The sequence below is a fragment of the Monomorium pharaonis genome, chromosome 4 (genome assembly GCF_013373865.1).
Source record: "Monomorium pharaonis isolate MP-MQ-018 chromosome 4, ASM1337386v2, whole genome shotgun sequence".
NCBI classification, from domain to species: domain Eukaryota; kingdom Metazoa; phylum Arthropoda; class Insecta; order Hymenoptera; family Formicidae; genus Monomorium; species Monomorium pharaonis.
In genome coordinates this window covers 28,265,287-28,288,580 of record NC_050470.1, presented here as the reverse complement: position 1 = coordinate 28,288,580, position 23,294 = coordinate 28,265,287, and the positions used below count along the sequence as shown (strand labels likewise).

The following is a 23,294-nucleotide window of genomic DNA, read 5'->3' as shown; positions in this document are numbered from 1 at the left end:
TATTAAATAATACATGATTTCGATATATTTATAAACACACATATATATGTAACTTTTCGTCTTCTTCTCTTTGCGTATTGATTCTGCTATATCGATATTGGAAATTTATTAATAAAAGTAATTATATGTATAAGAAAAAAAAGAAACGCGTGAGTTATTTTAATACGACGTACTATACATATATTCCATTTTGTGTCGGGGTGAGTTTACGTTATAATGTAATGCCACTTTGTTTGCGCCAGTTAAATTTTCTCGTGTGCATAATCGCATTTGCAAAGCAGCTTGAAACAAAGTTGTTTCTCGGATTTCTTCATTTGAGAATGTCACTTTTAACTTAATAAAAAATTCTCTCTCTACGTAATGGCATAGCAACGAGAACGTCTTCAGAATTGTTTCTCGCCATTTAAAAGATTCCTGCATTTGATGCGTTCTTCATCACGTTAATTAAAAATGTCCTGTGTACAATTACAATTGCGCAATTAAAATGGAAGGTGCAAGTTTTCAATTTTCCTAAATGAGATTCTCTCCTCTTAGTCTGCAATATCGATAAGAGTTCCAATGCTTTAGGGAATATTGACGGTTCAACCTTTCTGGAAAATTGCGAGAGAGGCACATGCATTTTATTTAAAGCTAAAATAAACGCGTCCCTTTTTTCGATGAGAAAAAGCAAATATTCTTATTTAAAAACTTGTTTTCAATTTTCCTTGATGCATATAATTGGATAAAATTATTTTCAATGTAATATTAATTTCTTTAGAACATAAAAAATGTTTAATATAATTAATTTTAACAAACATAGTATGTTATTATTGTTATAATCATCACCATCACTTTATAATCATCTTTAACGCTGTTTAATGGATACGTGACACTTACTCAAGGAAAATTTTGTTATAAAAAATTATAATATCAATGTTTTCTTCCTTATCTTTCTTTTACTATTTCTTGGAAAAAAAAATGGTTGGGAATATTCCTATGTGCCCTTTTTTTTCTCAGGCTAATTGTGATGTTGTATACGCGTGGGTTATGTGAGGGACCTTTCTTTCGTGGAAGTACTCGCTTATTTCCGGCGACTTTCTCGAAACCTCTCAAACCTCCATGTATTTCAACTCTCTTTCAGATACACTTTGACGAAAGCCAATATCAAGTTTCCGGTGCAGTACGACACGTGCATGTACAGCTTATCGAAAATCACCGATTACAACTTGACGAGAGAAAAGTAACGATATTTTACTCTGCAAAATTGTTACACGATATGATGTCGCGTTGAGTTTCCTCGAGAAAAATTTTTTCCCAGTTTAACTTTCTTTTAACTTCGCACATACATGAAAATGACAACAGCAGAACAATTATTTACTTATATTTTTAATGTTACGGTCTGATTACTATTCGAAAAAAAGTAGGAAGTTTTTCTATCGGGAAAATACTACTTCTAACCTCGCCGATTGGAAGATCTGAATTATCTTGAAGGTCGTTGCACCTTCAAGACTTACATGGCTGCTGCATTGCACTTTATGAGATTTTGCTACTCGGGAGCAGCGAACGTCAGAACTGCCATGATAAGATAAGCCAATGTCGTAAATGGCTTCAAGCCGTTGCTGACGATTAGATTATTCGGTGAACTGCAAGGACTCCTAATCGATCTTGATCGACTATTTCGTATCTGCAGATAGCACTACAAATGAAATGATAGTACGATTTTCTCAAACTAATAAAAAAAAAAGAATTTTAATGATATAAATCTTTAATGACGCCTGTCTAATATGTGCGTATAATCGCATTTGTCAACGTCTAATTGTTCAATTATTCAATATTTATTTTTCCCGAGTAATTATAAATGTTTGTCAAAATACCCATAAAACGATAAAAATAAGTCTTCCATGTTGAATAATTTTTTATCCTAAAAATTTCATTGAACAAGTTTATAGTTGTTATTGAAAGTAGTATGAAGCATTGTATTGGGCATGTAAAACGGATGGCTGATATTACTCGCGCGTTTGTTCGTCCGTGTTCGATTTCTGCGCTGCGGTTTGGTTTGAAAGCAACTAACAGCAAGTCGCCGTGGCACACATTACGTGTTATGACCGTATGTGTTAAGGAGAAGCCGGAAGCGTCTATTTTCAATCGCACGTCAACCACGTCCGGCAATTCTCTATATTAGTACCGTACTATTCGAAAGATTCCGTCGTGATTTGTCACGTGAATATATGCGCGCGCGCGACGCATTAAATCAAACACATTGAAGTGGACGGCTATCTCGCTCGCAGATTAACACGATAACGTCGCCAGATAATCCTCTTATTAGGGCGCCAATTTGGTACTCGACGTCGCGAGGCTATAGTTAAATCAAAAGTATTAAAATGAAATGGTTGTTCTACAGTCGAGGCACAACACAGTGTCTGTAATACGTTAATGCAATTATCAATATATTTGTTTAAAAATTTGTAAATATTAAATGTTATGTTATTATTACCATAAATAGTACTAAGTTTACGAATTTATTACAATTGGATATTAAATATTAGCCCTATATAGAAATAGTTTTGTACTGAGAAATATTGGGATATTTAAATACTTTGTTAGAGAGCATAGTTCATAAAAAAAGAGTTGGGGCGTATTTGATTAAATTTGATAGAAAAATTGCATGCAGCTTATTTTTCAGATTTCCTTTAGTTTGAATTATTTAAATTTTATAAGAACATTCTTCTACATTATTGTCTGTCTATATCGCAGTTTTTATTTAAATGTTCAATTGAATCAAAGAAATACTCTGAACGCGTTTATTTCTGAAGAACTAGGTTATAAAGATAATTTCTATTATGTTCACGTATTGGTTATGTCTCACGTTTCGTTGAAGAATAGAAATCACGATTGACAGCGTCGAGATCCCGTTACTAATTGCGTCATCGGTACCGCCATTGTTATTGCCTTTGTCATTATGAACGTTTGGTTTAATTGCAACGTAGAAAGAAATAAAATCGCGCCCAGATCGATTTCGTTAACTACAAGCTCTCCTGCTATTCGATACCTCATAACAACGAAATGTCTCGTAATTCGTTGCAGTATATATCGAAGAGATTTGAGCCATCGTTCGTTTTAAGAGATCATTAACGTAATTGGAATAATTTCTTGGAAAAAAAAAAAGAGAGAGAGTTTACTTCTTCTGAACAAAAATTCGAATTTATAACAAGAAAGATCTACTCTGCATCTTTGGCAAATTTCCTTTAAATAGACAATCGCAATTTTTTATCGATACGACATGTTAAATTGAACCGTTTTGGTAAAAGTAATATTTAAGCGATAAACAAAGTAAATTTTTAAATGAAAAATTGTAACATATTACGTGTGTGAATCGTTTGTGAAATCGAAATGTTTTGATAAAAGTAATCATTGCAGAAATAATATTTAAGCAATAAACAAAGTGTTTAGGTTTAAGTTTTTAACCAGAAATAACATTGCAATATACGTGCCACATGCTTATGTATTCCTTTTGCCCGTCGCACGTGGAAAAAGTTAGCATTAATCTTTTGAGAGTTCTAGAGTACAGTTATATACCAAATAATAAAAGAACTTCCCTAGCATAAAACTAATATTTTACAATCTATGAACAAACAAAAATCGCTCGCGCGTGATTGCAACGCGCTGATATAAAAAGAATATCCGCAACGAGTGCAGTTACAACAGCTATCTCTGTAATTGCACCTGAAAAATAATTATCCTTGTACAAAGCTATTCTTTTTTTTATAATTAAACTTCTTTATACTTCCATCTGTTTACAAACGTGAGAAGACATTTTAATTTATTCTCTTCAGATCTAACGTATAAATACACTTATAAGTGTATCAAAGAGGATCTGTAAGCTGGCACGACATTCTATTAATATAAAAAAATAATAATTAGAGTTTTAATAACACTTTCCATAGTTCTCGAGTTTTTTTACAAAAATAAAAAAAGTTCTGCAATTCTTATGTGAAAAAATTAAAAAATGTGCTAACTTCGTGAAATTAGCACATTTTTTCGTTTTTTCATATAAGGATTGTAGCTCTTTTTTATTTTTATAAAGAACTTGAGAACTATGGAAAGTGCTACTAAAATTCTAATTATTTTCTTTTATATTAACAAAATGTCGTACCAGCTTCACAGATCCCATCAAAGGTCGAAATAATTATGACGTGCGTCTGCACACGAAGAGATGAATTTTCGTACTATTTTTACATCAGCAGTGACGTTCCGACATGTATACACGCGTTGATGAATTTCGACGATGGACCGTACTTGAGAGCAAAGAGAACCCAAGGTTTACCTTTCAGAGAACCGTGGCTGTTATCAGCTCCACCGTTGCTCTCTGTTGTTTTAACCCGGAGTAAAATATTATTTCAGTGTCAGCGCACTCTTCTGTCTCATTACTGAGCAATAATATTACGTTATGTAACATTTATCTACATGGTGAACGTATTCTTGAATGATAATTAAGAATGGACTGTCATGTCATTATCGCAATACTTTGTTCAACTGCTCCCCGTATTTTTGCAGGTAAATTAGCATTTAAATCTAAAAAAATTCCTTGTACATTCTGTTTCTTGCCATACAAATGTAAATAATTACATCAAATTATTTTGTAGAATTGTAGAAACTTAAATAAAAAATATGTTGCGTATAAGTGATATATTTTAACATTTTAATATAATATTTTAGATGAGACGCATGCAATTTTTATTTTATTTTTCCTAATCTTTCATATATATTATCTTTTTGTGGAAATAAATTTAAAAAGAATCATTATTTGTATTGTTTGTGTATATAAATTTACATCTTTATGGTCTTAATGCATATAACATGCATTTAATTTTAATGGAACTTTATAAGAAAACAATCTAAATTATGCTTGCAAATGCGCATTAGGATGATGACCATCAATTAATTGACAAGATGAATTAGTGATGAGTACGTAATATATAATAAGCTATTAAGGAAGCTTCAATGAAACGATGTACCTACGGATTTTTATTGCGCCGTAGCTGCTGTGTATTGCGATTAATCTAACTTTCACTACTTCGTCAAAACGAAACTCCGCTTCCGGACAGATATTGCGTGCTCGTCGACTACCACGCTTTCCTTTGTGTCACTAACATAGTACAACCGTAAAGAAATTGTTTTTGTCTATAATATCACTTTATATAGAAAACAAATTAAAAAATGATACATGTATGTGATTCTTGTGTAAAACACAATTACAAAATAATTTCAGAAATTGTATTAAAAAGGCAGAAAAAACAAATAAATCATATTATTTATATATTGATATTAGTTTCAATAAGCAGTTTTTAATTATTAATGTCTCATTCCTAATAAAAATAATTGATAATGATATAGATTGTGTGTCTGTTTTGTTTATTTTAGAAATAATTATTCCAATATACCACTAATTATCTAAATATTTCCTCTAGAAATAAATTTTAGCAGGATTTACGACGATGGCTTTAGCAATCATGATCAACAATTTATAATTACCAATTGCCCTTTACGTATTCAATGGGCGGAGGTTGCTGATGGGCAATAAACACGAATGTCAGGCATTATCAAACAAAGGGTACCTAGTGACAATGACGAGACGTGTCGCGATTAATCACCCAATTCATGCCTGCGGAAACATCCTGGGAACATTTTCCACGGAGAAACGTCGTTGTGTCGGCTTCGCGCGAACAATGCCCTCCTCGTGACGGTAATTCGCGGTCCCCATCGCTATTTTGCAATTTGCTTTCGCGCGACGTGAGTGACGTTACTCGTCTGTGACACAATGAACATGCCGGCCTTATAAGATCGTATTACGCCGTAGCAATTCTAATTAGCAGCGGCACGAAAAGAGATAGACGATAGTACAGAAAGAGATGCACGAGTCCAATACTAATAGATCAGTAAAAAACTAAAATTTCTTGCATTTTAGATTTAAAAATAACATAATAAAACGTTTATAATAAAAAAAACTTATTTTTCCACATTTTTAAATATCTAATATAATTTTTTATACTAATGGTGAATATTTTTATAAAAATATTTCTTATAAAATTTTTCTTATAAAAATAAAATATATATTAATTTTATGCAAGTTATATTCTTTGAAAATAAAAAATGTAAAAATGTTTTATGTACATTTGTTATTAAAATAAACATTTCAACGATTTTAATGATTTTAATTTGACAAACGTTATTCTTGTTCAAATGGCCAATTTCTCATAGTACCAAATTTGTTAAAATTTTCAGTTTTTATAAAATTCGACATTATAAGTTTATTTAAATATATTTTAAAAACGTTTCTCTCTCAACCTTTTAATATTAAATTTTTGAAGATAATGTAAGTGCCTTATATATATATATACGCGACATAATATATCTGGAACAAATTTCTTCTTTTATTGACTTTTTCTTCAGATGCTATATCATAGGAGCAAGATTAAAATTGAAATAATGTTATAGTTTGATGTTATCAAAATGCAGATATAATATTTCTTTTTATCATCATATATATATATATATATATATATATATATATATATATATACACACGTTATGATTCAATGTATGTTATTACAAAATTTTTTATAGACTTCCATTTTATAGACTTCATATTTCTAGACTTCCTACATCAGTTTCAATTTCTCTTTCTGTCTTAAAGACGAACAAGCAAAGTAATATATGGAATTTATGTACATGGAATTTACATAAAAGATTTGGTGTACTTCCTCAGTGTGTCAGAAGCAAGTATTCTCGTACGACACAGTACCCAACGGACAGCAAACAAACTAAGAGACTATAATGGGACGTCATTGTTCGGCAACGCAAGACAAGGCCGTGACTCGTTATTGGATAATTGGGCACTCGTATTCGCACTGTTACTCATACTCGTATCTACGCACGATGCTGCCGCAAGGCTCATCGTGGCGTGATAGGTCTACGAAATGATTCAATCCGCTTAGAGCACTCGGCAACAAAAGCATCAGACAAACAGAGCAGTGATTTGGAAAAAAAATAGAACAGTCAAGACGTCGTCCGCGGAGCAAATAAGACTGTGTATACGACACTGACATGTTCCCGCGATATCAGTAATTATCTGATAATGCGATAGCATCCATTGCGGCGATGAATGTATCTTTAAACATAATGCAGCAATGTATATTCCGCGTGGATGTTTAAGACCACAATTCAAACAGTTAAATCCGATTGGCTGCGAACATGATATGAAACTATTATTCTATTAGAACACCGTAAAGGATTAATTACCTTTCGGTACCAGATCTAATTATTTGGATAGTATATTGTGTTTAAACAGATATCTATATAATTTAGAAAATGTAATGTCTCTCACTCTTTTATATTTAATGCGCATATTATAGAATATCGTACAGGCTGCTACTTTTTAAATATACTTCGATTAAAGATTTATTATTCACGATTATTTTTCATTGTTATCTATTATTATATCTTAAGTTAATAAGACATGACAAAAGATACATATTAACCTTCTTGTTCTGTTCGAATTTCTTATCCTTTTATATTGTTTGGGTCAATACAATAAAAAAATATCTCTAAAAAATTAAGCGAGGAAAAAAGTTATTTTTCGATCGAGTCTAATAATATTTATTGTAAAAGCTTTTACAATTTCCACACAAACTACACGCTGATTACTTATAAAAATAAACAATTTCAGAAAAGAGTTTTTACATTCTGAGACAAAATTATTAAAATATGCCAGAGAAAATGTTTTAAATAAAATATTAATAAGGAAATAAAACCATACTTTGAGTCAAATAGACTTAAACCGAAAAACAAGAATAATACAGATTTCTGAAATTGTCCTGATTCAACGAAAAAGCTATAAACGCGAAATTTCTTGAATTACATGCAAGTAGTTTTGTTCAATAAAAAAAGACGATAAATAGTGATAGACTTTTATAAGCTCAGGACACCTGTTTAAATGCGGTATTCGATTGGAAACTTTTGAAGCAGTTAACCGGCCACTCGTACTTGTAACCGAGCGTTGCAGCTCAGCTAACTTTAAGGTGAATTTAGCAGTCAGAACGAAAACAGTTTGCCGCGGCAGTCGAGCAAATACGAAGGCGGTCGGCGCACTTCTTCAACGTTTCAGCAAATAAAGAGGATAATCATTACAACATTTTAAAGAGTGACGTAACGTGTTTCCCTACTGGCATTACCAAACGAACCGGAAAATGGCACGATTGCCGTTTCCTCGCCAGAAGTACGATCGATAGGAAACACTCCGTATTGCTCTTCCAATCGAAATAAAGTTCTTCCGATGTTTAATGAGAAAGTTTCTTTGCGCCAAACTTGATAAATCTAAAGACGGAAACCTAATGAAATGCATCAGAAAGTACAATAGACTTGGCAATAAAACTTAATTCTCTTGTATTAAAAAAATTAAATTACATATATATGTTAAGAAAAAACAAGATAATTAAAAAAATATGTGAGAATATTTTCCGTAAGAAAAAGAGATCATTATTCTTTTTGCCGTTAATTGCCGTTAATATTAAGTAATGTCGAATCAAATATTTATTATCAATTTATTATCAGTTAAAAATTATTTAATCTTAATTAATGTTATAGATGTGTTAACTTATAACAAAATTATTTGGTAAAATAATAATTAAAAATGTATAAATACAATCGAGCTTCGTTATCCTTGAAATATTAATCATTTATTTTATTATTAGGAAATCTATTAAGTAGCATCTGCGTTTATAATTTTTTCAGCTCATTACAATTTCGGCGCGCGTCTGCAGATGAATCGATCAAGCGTTTCCGTGTAACCAATATTCATAAAATGCAAGGCACGCGTAATCGCTCATTAATGCAAATTCGTCGCGACTGGGAGCACAAACGCGAGCGTACACGACGAAACAATGGAGGCCGACCGTGAACGAGCGAATCGATATCCGAGTGTCATTCCGTCATCAGTTGACATTCACGTTGCATCACGTTGAATTCGATTGACAACACTTGCCAGCCACTCCCGCCGCGTGCTTCTATTTCACTGATGCGTGACGTAGCGCGCATCGTTGCAATCCTAATGAAAATAAGGTTAGAGGACCTCTCTAATTGTTGACTCTAAGTATGATCTCTCTTGGTGTCAATATATAATGTATATTGTTTATAAAAATTGAATAACATCCATACTCAATAGAGTGATCAATGCATGTCTCTTTCTGTCTCGTGTTGCGCTTCAATTTTTTCTTTGTACAATTGGAGAAAAAAATTTTTTTCCGAGTTTTTCTTGTAATTGGATATACGATGTAAATTAAAATAAACAATTTTACAGTTTAGTCGTGCGTTTGTTTTATTTCGCGTTTTATAGTACACAATTTTATATAAACAAAACGCTTTTTTCTGGATTAAAATAAACAACTTTTTTTACTTGTCTATTTACACAAGCAAATTATTTTAGAAAACAATTTTGTTAAAATTCTCTAATAATTAAAATCTCGGAAATAAAAATGCGCGCATGGTTCCTTCAAGATTTCTTTAAATTAATTTTAATTATTTATATATAAGTAAAAAAATTGAGCCAAATTATATAATCTTTACACTACTTCAATTTGTTTTCTTAGTAGTTTTTACAAATGATTGGAAACAGAATTAAATGATGCAATCTTTTTTCCTTGTTCTCTTTTAATAGAAGATCGATTTGTTCTGCTTTCGATTTACTTGTCTCTTTTATGTGAAAGAAACTGTATTGAATGTTCATGTATGTTGTCTCTCCGCGATAAATTTTTATGTAGGTCTGTCTCCTGGTATTAAATTTTTATATAGCTTATATTCTACTTTAATGCGGATCGCGTTTGCAATCGAACGCTGTAAAGCGTTATATGTATACGATATTAAACATGCGTTTTTCTCCTTCAAAAGTTTCTCATAACGTACTAATCAAAAACAAGATTTGGAGAAAACTAATTCTTAGCTAATACTGAATTATAATATTTTATGGACAGTATTCTCAAACCTCATTTTCATTATATATTATATATATATTATAATTAGGAAATAAAAGTATACCATATAAAAGTATAAATAATTTGCATTCTATCTGCGAGTTGCTTTTTCATAGAAGTGAAATAAATTTGTAATATTTGATTTATATGCAATATTTAAAATAAATTATTCATTTATACTTGATATGTTATATATAAAAGATCTAATTATTATAAATAAATGTCGATAACAATTATCAATCGTTAACACTAAATCATTTAATTGCAAATAAATAATTTTCCAATAAATTATTAAAGCATTATACATCCAGTAATTTTGAGGATTGAAATACTGCACATTTAATTGCAGTTAATGAAATAATAAATAAATTTGATAATTAGGTCGTTCGTTAAAATATCTTCCATGGCTTCATTTAATAGCTGAGTTTAAATTATAGCACTTAAATGGAACAGCTGGAAGCTTAATGTCAGGAAGCAAGAAAATTCTCGTGTATTTCTCGAGACAATCCCAGGGGTCTTTATCTTATACGCTACACATACCTCGCAAATATTAGTTGCAAAAAAAAAACCGTTAGCACCGTTGGTCCGAACTGGTTTTCCTTCGTCCTAGCGCCCACCCGCGGTCACGAAGAGCGAAGACATCGCGACGGATGTTGAAGTTAGTGGAGCGTACAGCCGTATTCACTGTATCCGGCGAAACATCATGAAACACGAAGAGCTGCGGCCAACTACGGCCAACAATGAAACATCGAGGGGGAACAGGTGGTCATGCTTCGCTGATCCGCCATCCATACTTGAGACCGATGGTTTTTTCTCAGACGCCCGGTCAAGCACTCCCCAGCGCGGAAATGTAAATTTATCGGGGAGTAAGCGTACACACAATTCAATATGATTTCTTCATAAAAGAGATACAAGCAGATCAAAAACAAAACAAATCGGACTCAGTAAAATTATATGGAAGGAAAAAAAAGGATCATTTAACTTCAGTCAATTAACAAATAATAAATAAATGTAAGAATTTGGTTTTCTGTAAATTCACTCATAGAAAGTGTTTAATTTTAAAAGATTTTAATTTTGTCTCCGTTTGTTAAATACTTGAAATTTAGTTGGAAAAGGGTTTATTATATTTAAAATATTTGTTTGCAAAACAAACGGTTTTAATAATAAAAAAATATTTCAGCTTCAAATGGTTTAATGTTTTAAATATTTAAATTTCGTTTAAAACAAAAATATATTCAAGTATTTAAAACACAGAGATGACAAATAAAACATTTTAACATTAAAAAATTAAGCTTCTATAAATTTTTATAGCATTTATATTATATTACCTATTATTTGTAATATTTTTCATAATTTTATAATTTCCTGTGTAATTTAATAATAACTTCAATTATTGAATTTTAAAGAACCTGTTAGAATTAATACATTTTTAACAGCTTTTCTCCTGCATACAGCAAATTATTACAAGTTAAAAATTTTCTATAAAAGCTATAGCCTTTGTTCATAGTCATGAAATTCACCATTGTCGCACACGCGTAGAAATGAATGAAATTCAGTGCTTCTTGAAATTACATCAAATATGAAAAGTGGAATTCTTCAATGTCGCGCGCGCGAATAAAATTTTTAAAATAATTTTCTTTTAAACTCCTGATGTGCTTTTTACAGTTTCTTCGCGTTTTTACAATATTCATAACTCTCGAAATTTTACTGTTCCCGTAACATTCGTATGAGTTTTATCTTACGCAGGAAGAATATTATGCATTCATAAGCGTTTCGCAGCCGAGATAACGAGATTGAATGCAAACATGCCCAAGGCGTGATCTTTTAAAGCAGAATTTTCTTCATTAAAGAAAATGCAAAGCGTAAAGTGCTCGCGGACATAAAAAGCAAAGAGAGCAAGTTTGCCCACCCACCGTTGAACCCCGGCGGTAAAAGGATTTTCGTTCAAGCTTCATGAAATTTTATTTATCTGGCATATCGGCATCCACTGCGCGTTCTTCGAAAAACGCGAGAAAGCGCGCGCTACAGAAACGCAGCAAAATTTACACGCTCGAGTTACATGAGTTCTTTCGTGCAACAATGAGCCCCTAACTATCTATCCGCGAGTCGCCGGTAGTTCTATTAGCATGTAAATGAAGGAAGTTGAGTAACGCGAATCCACAGTCGGCTTTACCTGTGCATGCGCTTGGGACGCGTTGCATCCGCAAGCGCAGGCAGACGATGCATGAGGGAGGACTGAAGGGGAGGGAGGGGGGGGGAGTTCATGTACTAGAAATGTGTTTCACTTTTCCGTCAGCTATGACGATGGATCAACTCGCGGCGCAGCTCGTGGCGTTTCGCGTTCTCGCTTTAGTAAACTGCTTTTCGTACCGCATCGTTCGCCGCAACTAGGAGAAAGTGCGCTGTTTTCCTTTGCCGCTCCTCTCACCGTTGCTGCAAAATTTCTACGTCCACTAAGCCGAAGGGCAACGTCATAATTAAACTCCTACCGTTCCCGTAGCGATTATTTAAATGCAATTTTTTTTAATAATTGTGCTTTCACGTCACAGAATTAATAATGTAGATATCATAATTAATAAATATGTCAATTGCGAAGGAAATTTTTTAAATCATAAATACCCGTTTCAGGATTCTCTTGTCTCGTTTCGTGAAGGTTGTACGAGAATACAATCGGAATTGAAATCTGAAAATGAGTTTGCGATTATCTCCAACAGACTCGTTCGCGGGAATGTTGCAATGGTACACGGATGTGTTGCCTTCTGATACAGGCGATTTCTTCGACGCGGAGGATATCCGTTGCCGTGAGTCAAGGCCCGGCAACAACACATCAGCGTTTAAAAATTATACTAAACTTTCTACCATCACTCGATACGTTTCACATCCCGGAGAGATGAACGGGGCGCAGTGGCCCAATTCGCGGCGGGGAAAAAAGGCCTTTCGCAACGGAGGGAGCGCGGAAAAGCGATCCAATCAACGGAAACAAAGGGAGCAAGATTGGTGGAAAATGCATCCTTTATGTATCCCGCTCTACGTGCAATGACGGCCGTTGAATCGTCACCAAATGGACGCGTACTATTGCTTTAGCCGCGAGGTGATCCGGCACAATAACGGCATTCGCGCTGATAGAAAAAAAGAATAGAAGAATGCGAGTGTTTCTGACACTGCAGTGTGTAAAGTTAAAAAATTTTTGTACTTTAATATAGACACTTTTTAAGAAAAGAAAAATTTGTGTTAATTAGCATAATTAATGTTATATCACAAAGTTTCATTGTGTATAATTTTTTTTTCATAGCAAAATATATGCGTAATGTTCTCTATTATACTATTATGTGCGCGCGTGTACCATCTACAGTAAAATTTCGTATCTCTTTTATTATACGGACCATTACCGTTTCCTTACATGTCATAACGTTGGCAATGTAATACGTTTTTTCCAGCGACATTATGCTAATTTTCTAAAATATGCCGAGTTGCAATAACGCGAATAATTTTCCTACGTGCAAAAAAAATATATATAAACTTTGGAAGAAAGTAGGCACTGGTTCCGCTAGTCCACGCGCAAAATGCAAATAAGGGAGCATTTACCGATGTATGCAAACGGCAACAATGGTGTAACGCGGACCGTGAAGCATCGGATTACAATAACGTACGATGTTCGATATTTGGTCTATTTGGGTCACGGTAAACAGCGGGATATGAAGTCCTAGACAAACATTTGGAATCGGCATACAAAGCCCCCCTGGCGCCCTGTTTGTCGCGCGCACAAAGAGATCGCAAACGATAACGTACGGAACGGTTGCGCGGCGAGACCAGATTCCCGTCCGCGAGGTTGTGCTAACTTGAACTAATCCAATTGACAAGCCTTGAGAGGTCGGCCCCCTTTGGCCGACCCACACCGGCTGACTGAATGATCCCCGCGAGCTGCATCATACATGTTGTAACATTACAAATCCTGCACATATACACACCTGTTTCCGTTCACAAAGTGACTAAGAGTGCACTTTGATGTCTCGTAACTGATGACTTAATCCTTTCACGTGCTAATTTAATTGGGTAGAGACGTTCGCGATTCTCCATTCATCTCCTTCCCTTTTCGCGTTAAATTTATTCCTCGCCACTTGTGTACACCGAATGCGAAATATATATCTATATTTATAATATATATCTATAATCGTATGTTATCTCCGGTATGTTATAACCGGTTGTTAAAAAAAAAAAAAAAGGGGGGGGGGGATGGAATATTTTCTTGCGTATCTCTCGTCTTGTAAATAAGGAGACGACACGTTTTCCTATATTTTTCTACCAAAGAACATCTTTTCCTTTGCAAACAGAATATGACTGCCTCTATCGCTGATTCTCCTGCAGGAGCTCTCAATCTCTTTTGCTTCTTTCACAGAACATTTTTTACAGCTGCAAAACGTTGATATAAGATTTAATTTTATTCCTGGTAACGTGATTACCAGAGAGAAAAATATATAAGAACTCTTATCTTCTTGTAGATTATCTCGTTTTTATTGATTATTACTGCGATTAGATTTATCTTGGCTTTAAACTTGGCTTTAAATTTTTCTAGTTAAATTGTTTAGCTTATTACATTATCGGTTACATTCTAAATTTTGGATTTAAGCTAAAATTTTATCCAATATAAAATTTCAATTTGTATGATTTTTCTCTTTTCTTTGCACAAGTTTTTCATTTTTTAATTTACAAAATATTACACAATTTTTCTGTGATAAAATGTTCAAAACGTGGATTTCACATCATTTTAAGTTATGTTAACTGTGATAAAATCCTGTTATCAATAAATATAAATAAAAGCACTATAAAAATGTAATTACTCTCATAATTTCTTTCTAATTGTTTGCATTTATTTTTGCAATATATTTGCATGTGCGGAATTGTTTTATAAATTTCAGATAACTGATGCATTTTGCAATTAACTCTGTTTTGTATAGGACAACACAGAATATGCTAATAAATGGTGCTACGAAGAAAATGAGCTGTTTTGTGAGCTTTATAGGATTACATATACACAACAAATAATTATGGATTCAGGATTAAATATTTATCCTGGTCTTTTCCAGTTATTTATTTTAAGACAACGATGTGAGATGTTATATTTATTTATAATAGTGCTCACGCATCTTTCTTTAACACATACATCTACGTACTCAACATGTTCATGAATTCATTATGTTAATTCAAAATAAATTTTAATTCGTCACTCACCGATGTGATCAGCAACAGCGGAATAAACTGCGCCACAAACTATGTTGGTACTGTAACATATAATAACAAAATTATTAGCAATAGTCAAAACAGAAGAGATGCTCTGAAAAAATTACTGTCTGCATAAAATTTTTTATTCATTTGTCGAATGAATATTTCACTAAATAATTATACATTTTTCAAAAAGCTTTCTCTTTTTAACTTCTAAATAAACAGGCAGACAGGTGGAGTAATCGTAATCAACCTCGAGCATCATTTTCTTAAATATTTCATACTTTTAGGTTAGCAACAGAGCTCAGAAAAGATTTATACCTTTCCATTGTTGAGGTTCATTATTATTACATTCCTTCAGTTTATAAGGATGTAACTAATGTTAACTTAAGTAACAAATGTTTAGCATATGCATAATTTGCTAACAGACGACTTACCCATTTAGAGGTTAAGAATAACGTTTACAAATTTTTATCAAACAACAAATCTTTTTCTCTAATTCTTACTTCTTGAATCGCCCAAATGATAATCCAAGTTTAAAAGTGGGTTAATTCTGTGTAAGAAATAATATCCGAATGATTATTTATCCCAAAATTACCACCACTCGATGTCTCGGCGTAAACGTCCTCTTCTTCTTCTTCTTCCTCCTCCTCCTCCTCCTCCTCCCGTCCACCTCTTCAGCATGGGTCGACAGGAATCGTTGCACTCACTGAACACTCGCGAAGACACGGGTAATTACAGTCGTACACAAGCTAATTGTCAGTGTCGATATTCTCCACATCACACGGTACTCCCGAAATTAAAACTTACGATGTAACATCCCTTTGCCATTAGCCAGGATTCGCGGAGTGCCGGCGCCACGACCGATAGCGTGGCGCGACCTTGCGTAAATGCAGACGCTACACGACGAGCGTATTGTAATACCTATGCCGGAAACAAACGCCAAGGCCGCGGAGTTGACCGAATTCTGCGTTACCGGTCAGGTATATTTAAAGAATGTTTTTTATGAAATTAAAGAACTGTTTCATGAAAAAAATTTTTTTCGTAAATAAGTACTCTGTTTTTTACATCATGTTCTATTTGATTATAAGCTATCGTCATATAAACGTAAACGATCAAACGAAAATACTATTTTTATGTTTATATACGTTAATTTATATCACTAATTGCTTTTGTCAAATATTTAGGTATCGAAAATAATAAAATTGCATGACTATTAAAACGATTAAAAATCTATTACATAGTAATTTTTCTAGGTAGCTATATATGATAGCAATTTAAATGTTTAATCCAGAAATAGATGCATTTCGGTTTTGATTAAAATATATTTTGGCACGTATATATACTATGACTGAATAATTAATAATTAATAAGGAAATTTTCCAATGCTGAGAATATACAATGAAAAAACATTAAAGAAAATGTAAAAGGAAAAATATGATAACAGTAATAATTGATTAAAATATTGAATTGAAGTAAATGAATTAAATAAATATAAAACAAAAAATTCTGGCAAAAATGACTAGGACCACCAATTTCCAGAGTAAGATATTTGCTCAAAATATAACAAAATATTCAAATTTACATGAATATGTAAGAGATGTAACATAAATGGACCCGCCAATCATACACGCCATTAATTTTGTGAGCATGTGAATTCCATGGTAAATGGACATCATTACACCGCTGGGTTGAGACTACGTTACGTCTTCACTCGTGCAACTAAATTACTTCTGATTGCCGACACCACTTTATGAAGCGTCACTTATGTGACTATTTTCGACATAGTACCACAAGTTATGTACGGAATTTAATAGATACCTTGGACTTCTACGCTCTCTCGAGAGTCGAACTAATGAGGAACATCAGCAAGCTTACTACAGTATGATCTGAAATAAAAATGAAAACGGAATACGGTTTTATATAAGGCAAAGCGAGGAAGTTATACCATTACGTTTATTCGAGTAATTTTGGCAGTTGAATGAAAAAGAATGATTGAATGAATTTTTACGTATCATAAGTTCTGCGATTTTAAACTGATTTGATGAGATAATATTTTAATTTTTATAATTGTAGATGAAAAAAGTAAGATTACATTACACTTTCAAAATTTCTCGAGTATTAGGTCTAATATGTAGATCTGGTAAATATTTCAAGAAAGTTTAAATGTTTTTTATATAGATAGAAATGTATATATTTTCTATCCATTCAATTACTGTTTAGTTACTTCAGCATTCTTATTAGTTGTGACAACACTATGTAAAAAATGATAAAAACTTGATGGAATTTTATTCAATTAAGCAGTTTTTCTGATAAAAATATGTTTAGACGACTGCTCAGTTATTGCTTAGTATTAATAAACTAGCTTTCAAGCTTGCTTTATTAATCAATTGAATAATCCATTTATTAACCTTTTATATTCTGAATTCAGTAAATGAATTCAAATTAATTTGACACACTTTTTATGTGCAGTAACTGTAGGTAGAGCATTATATTTTAATTAAAATTCTAATTAAAATAATTTCTTTTTTAGTTATATACAGAAATAATAAAACTGTCTAGTTAAGTCTAATAAACTGTTTCAGAAATACACGAAATTTCTATCAAGATTAGAATGTTTTAAGTTTATATTTGATATTTTAATTTTAAAATTTTAAGTTTATATTTGATATTTATTAATACTGTACTCAATTATTGCTAATTAAAATTACTGACCAATTTTTTAATTTTTAATAAAACATATGTCTATGATATATATATGAACTCGAACAAAAAACTGATTTTTTGGTAACTAGGATATGCGCGTAGTCTCTAATACCTAGTAACGATGAATTGATAATTATACTTTCTACGATTACTTTCTACAATTAAAGTCACTGGCATGCGTTCGGTGAACGATACTACCTGCACGCTATCAGCAAACGCGTTCGTGCAGCAAACGAGGCGTTGAATAGCGGAATGTATCAGCCTACATATTATGGAAATTGAGTAATTGCAATCGGACTTTAGCACAACTATATTTCATTTACACACCATTGAATCGAAATCATTTTCGTGAAATCTAAAATACACATTTCGCGCTGCTATTATAGTTGTGTTCGAAAACGTCGCCTGAATATTCCATCAGGTATCATTTTATCCTTGTTTTATATTTAACGAATAACAAGAATAAAATGATATATGAGGGCAACTTATATAAATTTTTTAGAACTTGAATGCATTATGCAGTTTCTACACAAACACTTTTTAATAATAAAAGTTATGTACAAGTCTAGAATTGTTGATCTTTAAACTGTAGAATAACTTGGTGAAAAAAATCGACAACCTTTACGAGAGCCAGCGATGAAGAAAGTCTATTTTTACCACCTTAAGTTGATTTTCCTCGAAGATGACTTTATATAAGGAAGTGAGGTAAAAAATTCAAGAAAATGTAGACTTGTGTATAACTTTTTAGTCTAAGAGTGTAAAAATTAACTTTCATAAAATTTCTATTAATCTTTTTACAAAATTAAATTCGAGCAGTAGTATTGACCTACTTTAGTCACACATTCGGGTGAATAATAAAAAGATTGCTGAAAGCATGTCCGATCATCCTTGACCGACTACATTGTATCATAACGTTGCGAACGCAGGATGAAAACTTTTAATAAAGCTCTTGCGCTGCATTGCGGCCTGGAGTTTTACTTTATATTCCCTAAGGTGAACAGGCTCGTAAACGAGGTCGTCCTCACAATGTTGAAAATCGTGCTTGAATGTATGTAGCGAACGGTATCCATTCCCGAGGTCTCGGTCGATACTTTTTCTTGAATATCAATCGACAACATACTGATATTGCTGACGTAAAATATTTATATGTATCTAGTCACTTTTTTTTATAACTCACATTTGCATCGTTATTAAAACTCGTTACAAATATTCTTCTTTACCTTAACAATATCCACATTTTATTTATAAATGCAAAACGACTAAGCTAGAGACTAATGTCTATTTATTTACAAACTTTATATTTTTATTGAAATATGTGTTTTTGGAACAATATTGTGTTTTTGTTGCAGATCGAGCAGGAAGATCTAACGGTCAGAAATGACGCGAAGAAGAACGTTTATTTTCGCATTAGGAGTATGCATAGGTAAGTTTTAGCTGTAAGAAGAAATTTAAATGTCCTCTCTTGTTTTTTACAGTTTTTTTTTACAATTTACTAAAAATATGGGAACATTAATGTATTGCGCTGGATAAAAGAAAGGAAGAACGGTTTTCTAAGAGGATTATGCACGCAGTTTTTATTTTCGAGTCGTACCGCACGAGCAGCAGCATTGCTGCGCCGAAGAGAATGGGCTAGCATCTCTCGGCTGCATCCTGTTGCATTGTGAACTCGTGATGTAAAGCTTGCCAATCGAGGTGACTGCCACCAAGTACTGTTAGGTCTACTGCAAGAGTCTGCCTGCGAGTTAACTGTATCTCGCATCTTATCAACAAAATTTTTAATCTCATTATAGCCCAATCGATTATCTTTTGGTTTATGGTAAACGTGGACAATGTGTTTTCTAATCTAAATTTTATTTTTTAAATACAAAGCCACTGAAACTACTATGATATTTTAAGTTAATTTGTTAAGTTATCTGAAATACATATCGCAAATGCACATTTGAATTTTGAATATGTATTAAATATTCTACATATTTATTTGTAAAATATTTAAAACGTATTTGCATTTCTTTAGAAGAATCTTGAGTTAAATTCTGACAACGATAGAATTCTCGCGAATTTAATTAATTAGCTGGAATTAACGTCTGTAAGATAAGTGGCGTCTATGCCGGTGATGCAATGCGTAATAAGATGGGTAATTATTTTAACGATGTTTCCAACGTGGTAGATTTCTCAACTTGAAATGAAGAAACTTAAACAATATAGCCCATCTTTTTTAATGCAGCACTGCAATAAGAAAAAAATCGCACATTCACGTCAATTCATGTTAAAAGTAAGTCTCTTTAGATGTATTGTTGAGCAAAATGCTATGTGATTAGAGAACAATATGCATATTCTTAGTAATTATGTTTAAAAAGTTGCGTATAAACTAACACGTTAAGAAACATTTATTATTAAAAGATTTGTGTTCACTGCATAAATAAATATCGCACTTACTCACACCATCTTGTTGCAGAGATAGATAGCTAGATAGATATATAGATAAAGAATAATGTTTAATAAATATTTATATAATTTCTACACGTGTCAAAAGTTAATTATTTTTAACAATAGTATTTATAATACTTAATAAATAAAATAATTTTTTCTGATATTTTTGTTGTGTGTATTTTGTATCAATATTTTGCATTATATTATAGCTGTTTCTAGAAATAGATATTAATATAGAATTTACAAATAAAGAGATATTATTGACATGATAATCTATTGACAAGATAATAACGTTTAAATATGCACACGGATGTGCACGTACTTCGCGCGTAATGTCATGTTTTATGCAAAATTTTTATTTCAATTGTATCCTAAAATAGATTTCAAGTATAAACTGCTTTAAAATATACATTAAGAGGATGCTTTAGCGTAACTGAATTATACAGATTCAAATTTTCTTTAAATTACTTTTACAGAATTTAAAATTCTTTAACGATTAAAGTAGGTACAAGAATAAATACTAAAACTCACTTAAACTTTTCAATTTTTATTTTATTTTATTAAATGTTTACACAATGATATTATTCATAAATACAACAAACTACTTTTTTTCTAAAAGTAAAAAATAATATCATTGTGTAAAAAACTTAGAGAAAATACATTGTAAATGGCAAGACACGTAAATCTGAACACAATGAACAATACACAATGTACATACAAGAGAGACACGTTTTTATCTTTTCTTTTAAATAATCAAGTTTGAGAAATCGATACTTTGTCATAAAATCTTCAGCATCTATCGGAACCACATCAGATAGAAGTATCAAGATAGAAATCAGGTGGAAAATTCTCGCGCCAATAAAATAAACATTTATCTTGGCTTCGGCGTTCACGGAGACGTCTAGTCGTCTTGTATCGACGTAAATCAGCAAAATACGAGGACATACTCGAAGCCTCTGCATAATTCCGAGGTCTGTTTAATATTCAAACGCACGTTCTCGCGCTGCGCCGCGGTCGCGCGGAGCGCTTTCAATTTGCAGAACTCGAACTGTATCGTAGAACCTCGTGAATAGTTCCGAAGAAACCCAACCGCGGTAATTCCACGGACAACCGGTTTTTCGGTCCATTAAATGCCTCGTCTACGCACGCCACATTTTTATTGCGTCGCACACCTCAGTGCAAACCAGTTGTTGATGAGCGTGCGAAACTTCTGTTTTCGTGCGTCAAGCGAACGTGTTTATTAACATAATTCACCGTTTTAGTGTCACACGTGTGACTAAGATTACGTGAAGTAATGAACAATTAACATATTATACGTGAGGATTAATTTGCTGCTAAAAATTTTTCTACATAATTTTCAATGAATGCTTTGAAAGTCTTGTGAATATGTATCACGGATAAACATTTTCTTTCTCTTTATAATCAATTTTTGAAAATATAATATAAGTATAAGTACACCAATATTTTTATTATTTTTCCAATTATTCAATCTTTAATAGAAAAAACAGTGAATCATAAAACTTAAAGTAATAAAAATGTGCACGTTATATTCATTTATTTAGATTTTTTTTCAGAACCGTGCTTATTAATATACACTATATTGTAATAAATTAATTAATTAAAATAAATTATTAATTAAAATAAATTATTATAATTAGTACATACAATACAACTCTCGTAAAACAGTTATTACACGCTTTTGCATTTGTGATTATGCTATTAAAACATTATTTTGTATTATATTTTCAATATTAATTGTAAGTGATACACAAATAGATGAAATTATTAATAAATAGTTGGTAAATCATGATTTTTCATTATTGATTCGGTAATTTGTTATGTCACTCTGTATTTGCGTCACATATATCATTGTCACTTTGACATGCCTGTGAATTGTTAATCGTAAAAGAAGGTAAAACGCATAGACTGATAATTGATAAATGTTCACAAGAAATCGTCAAGTTTTGAAAAATAATACGACACATGGAGTTCTCATACCGTTACCTGCTGATTCGCGTTCCATCGTACGATTGATAACAATCGCGAGTGCAAACAATCAACACGTCGTACGTAGCAAAAAAGCAAATGCCGAGCGCTGTGTCTTTGCTCGATGGAATATTCTGCAAACAAAATATTTAATCTTTTAATATATTCTTTATCGTTTAAAATTTTTGGAACTGGAAAAGGATAAAAAGTCAAGTTCCACTAATTAACATTTTATCTCATTAAAAAAAAACATAAATAAAATTAAACAAAGGCGCATTAATATATAATATTATATTAATAGAAATTAAAGGAAAAGATGAAGAACTAAATGTTTCATCAGAATAAATAAAATAATTCTACTGAAAAATTAGCTAATTTTAGAATTTAGCCTTTTTATATAAAAAGTAGGATATTAATGTAAAAAAATAAAAATTAGAGGATTGCTAAAATATAAATGATCAAAAAAGAAACTTTTAGAGTTAAACAAAATTAAAATTAATTTGCATTGATAAAAAAATGAGTAGATATAGTTAAATTAAATTCAGATTAAGACCAAATGAACGATTATATTTACAACAAATGTGAATGATTGCAACTGTAACGATATTTCTCGTCTATTGAAGCAAGAGGCGAAACGTTTTCGTTAATGTAAATTTAGATTCGTTCGTACTCGGCAATGCTGTCATTCGCATTCATTGATACAAGTTTGTCTTTATTCGCGATTTTGCTTGTGAGCTGGACGGAGTTTTATAAAATAAATTGTTTTTTTATTAATATACTTTTTTTTGCAATACAAATTTATTTTTGATGAGTAATTCATTAAATTTATATTAAATTTACTGTTTAATAAAATTATGTAAATCTTATAAATTTAAAATTGCAGTATTTAAATAAATTTAAAAAGTAATATTAAATTGCAATAATAAATGTGGTAAAATTAAAAAATCT

At 31.9% G+C, this 23,294-nt stretch overlaps 1 protein-coding gene and 1 long non-coding RNA gene across 3 annotated transcripts in view; one reads left to right on the top strand and one right to left on the bottom strand.

The window, feature by feature from the left end:
- The window catches only part of LOC105832341 (mucin-4), a 51,984-nt gene that overhangs the window by 14,786 nt on the left and 13,904 nt on the right, over positions 1–23,294 (top strand). For both annotated transcript variants that reach the window (XM_036285313.1, XM_028189031.2), the window contains exon 2: positions 19,280–19,353. In XM_036285313.1, the coding sequence (XP_036141206.1) occupies positions 19,308–19,353 (46 nt within the window). In that variant the 5' untranslated portion in view covers positions 19,280–19,307. The remainder of the gene's footprint in view (positions 1–19,279; positions 19,354–23,294) is intronic.
- Positions 13,283–17,879, bottom strand: LOC118645041. Its single transcript, XR_004962811.1, has 2 exons — positions 15,662–17,879; positions 13,283–15,283 (listed from the first exon to the last, which is right to left on the bottom strand). It is a non-coding gene; the product is annotated as an uncharacterized LOC118645041 (long non-coding RNA).